This window comes from Galeopterus variegatus, unplaced genomic scaffold, assembly GCF_000696425.1.
Source record: "Galeopterus variegatus unplaced genomic scaffold, G_variegatus-3.0.2 Scaffold1968, whole genome shotgun sequence".
Classification (NCBI taxonomy): Eukaryota; Metazoa; Chordata; class Mammalia; order Dermoptera; family Cynocephalidae; genus Galeopterus; species Galeopterus variegatus.
Window position 1 is genome coordinate 348675 of NW_007728079.1, and position 3035 is coordinate 351709.

At 40.6% G+C, this 3035-nt stretch overlaps 1 protein-coding gene across 1 annotated transcript in view; it reads right to left on the minus strand.

Annotated features, from left to right (window-relative positions):
- The window catches only part of LOC103596268 (butyrophilin-like protein 8), a 20900-nt gene that overhangs the window by 16840 nt on the left and 1025 nt on the right, over window positions 1–3035 (minus strand). Inside the window, exons 2-3 of the mRNA XM_008579863.1 lie at window positions 1417–1821; window positions 154–438 (exon numbers count right to left, since the gene is read on the minus strand). Of these exons, the coding sequence (XP_008578085.1) occupies window positions 154–438; window positions 1417–1821 (690 nt within the window). The remainder of the gene's footprint in view (window positions 1–153; window positions 439–1416; window positions 1822–3035) is intronic.

Genomic DNA, 3035 nt, shown 5'->3' on the forward strand with positions numbered 1-3035 from the left:
TACAGCTTATGTTCCTGATGCTTCTTTAAATCCCCAAAGTGCCCAGGAGTGCCCAATATATCTGGCATCTAGTAAATACTCATATTAATGAATGATGACTTTTTAGAGTGAAATGCATCTTACTTCCACTCTTCCTTTCGGATTTCCACTTACTCGGGTACTTGCGGATGATTCTGAAGGGCTGGTTGTTTACATCTGTCTCTCTTATGCGGCAGACATATTTCTCATTTAACTTGACAGGGTATTTTAGGACAGAGAACACCCTGTAGAAGCCGTTCATCTGCTCCTCCAGGACCTCCACGGTACTGTGGTTGCTCAGGTCCCTCTCTGCCCGGTCCAGCCAGGTCACACTGGGCATGAGGTACCAGCCCTTGGAGATGCACGTGGCCACATCTTCATCATCAATCCTGTCAAACTGTACCTGGGGCATTTCAGAGTCTGGTTAAAGAAAATAACAAAACAATTAGTTCCTTTTTTATTTCAGTCCCAGGAGGCTCAGGCTAGCAGAAAACTTGCCCTCAGTTGTTACACTAACTCCTTATGTAGGCAACACATCTCAAGGCTTACTGTAGTTAAAATTTTGACCCAAGCATAGTAAGAGAAGAACAGAATAAGGATACATGTATGTTCCTGCCCCCCAGGTATCACCTACCACTGCTGTCTTTATTACTGGAATTGTCCCCTCTTTGAGTGAGTTCACTCCAGACTCTCCACTGACCTCAGACACTCTGCTGAGAATCACTGAAGACAACAAATGATTCTCACCACCACCACTTTTCCATTTCTTCCCACTTATCCTGGAGGAATTCTGGCATGCCTCCCCCAATCCTCATGAGGTCTCTGGTGGGAAAAGGCAGCTCCTCATGCAATCCTGTGAAGGGTAAGGATCCCTAGGGCTCTATGGAGACCCACTGATCCAGTCCAACCTATATTTGAATAGTGAAAAAAGTGAAGCCTCGAAAAGCTAAACGAGTTGCCCAAAGTCATCCAGAATTAGAACATGGGCCTTCTGACTCCCAATGCAGGGCTCTTCTCACTAAACCACATGTCATATCTGAGTTTTCAGGTAGAACTATTGTGTTGTATTATATTTTGGTTTTTCAATGTTATAATTTGTTTGGAGAGTTTGGGATAAGACCAGTATTGTTTTTTGTTTGGGGTTTTCTTTTTTTGTTTTGTTTGTTCATGTGAATAAACAATGCATACAGATACAGATACAGCAACTTTTGTTCAGAGTAATATTTTTAGCTAAGATTAATTGAAGTCTCAAACACCTGATTCTCATCAGGGGAATAAAAAGAACCTTTAACAATTCGAGTAGAAGACAAAAAAGTGAGAACGTCAGAAGAGAAAACTTACAACTTATCCTTATAAACAGAGACAGAACTTGAAATAAAGTTCAATACATTCCCTTACCTTCTACTATTAGCTTAATTATACTTTTGCCTCTTCCATCTGGTGTGCTGGCTGAGCACTTGTAGATAGCTTCATCTGTGAAATCCACATTTCTTAGCAAAAGTGATAGAGTCCCCTCAGAAATTTCATCCTGATCCACAGAGACTCTTCCCTCATACAAGGAGTTTTGATCTTCTAGTTGCTCTGTGTTATTGTGAAACTGGTAAACCAACTTTGAGAAAATGTCAAAAAAATCATAGTATCTGAAAAAGCGGTAATATTCTTTATCATCCTCTACCTCATATTCCTCTTTGATGTCTTCTCTTTCCCAAGAAAACTCAAGATTTTCTGTGCCCTTCACAAAGGAGAAATGGCAGGAGAGGGTAACATCAGTGAATGGGTGGGCCCGCAACTCTTCTGCATACACTGGGAATGTCAAAGAATTGAAGTTAGTAACGACCAATGAACACTGCATCAGGTAGGGTTTCATAACAGATAAAAGAAATCACTCTAGCTATTTCAAGCAAAAAGGGATATAGTACAGGGAACTAGACATTTACAAAATCATTGGAAGGCTGGAGGAATGAGCCCAAAGAAGAATGCGGAACGTGAGACTTGCGATATGTGTGTTCTGTCCTTCCCCACATTACACTAGGCTCAGGACAACACTGCCAGAGGAGCTGCTGCCTCTGCCTTATCAAGAAGCTGGTGATTCAGGAAGTCAAATTGCACCTGCTAGAGTCACATGGTAAAAGAAAGGATGCCACATACACTATCACCTTTCAATGTTGCCAATTTAATTCTTGAGAAAGTGTATCTGATGGGCAGAGCCTAAGTCACTTCCAGAATCCTAACTGCACAGGAATCTTGGAAACGTCATTTCTTACTCTCCAGCTTCAGTAATCCAGGAAGGCACATCAGAAAGGCAGAAGCAGATGTTCAGTAAGTAAATCTATTTTACCTGCTGCAAATACCTGCTCTAGTCTGAGCAGAGTTCTCACTATTAGGGGCTGAGGGCTGTGAGGAATACAGCCATGCACTTTGTACTATTTATAGAATCATGACATGGAATAGAATCCTGATATGTTATAGCTAAAAGAAAGCTCAGAGATCATCTGATTCAATGTTTTCAAACTATTTTCCCCAGACCACCCCAGAGGTTGCCACTGGTGTCTAGGTAAAGATCAAATCAGTGGGATATCCACTACCTTACCACTTAAATCAGAACAATTCCTCTCTAATTTACTTTATAAATTAGGCTTCCAAATCAGAATTCCTCTGTCAAATGTCTCTGCTACTAACAGACAAAACTGATTCCCAGGAAACAAAGTAAGATATTGGTAGCACTGCAAAAAGAAACAAGACCTCTCAGAGTTTAAAAAAGACATTTAAGGTTATAGTTACCAAACTTTTGAGCTAAAAGGCTTATTAAGTTCCCAACTTGAGCAAGACAGAATAATGAGATTTAAGCATTATTAAAGTAGGGACTCCAATAAGAAGGCTTTTTTTTTTTCCTCTTAAGGACACTGTGCAGGTAACAAACACTGGAAAAGAGGAAGAGTCGGTCAGTGCCAGCCTAAGTAAGAATACTGTTTGATAAAATGAGGTGAGATGAAATAGAAGCCAAAATAGACGAAGCA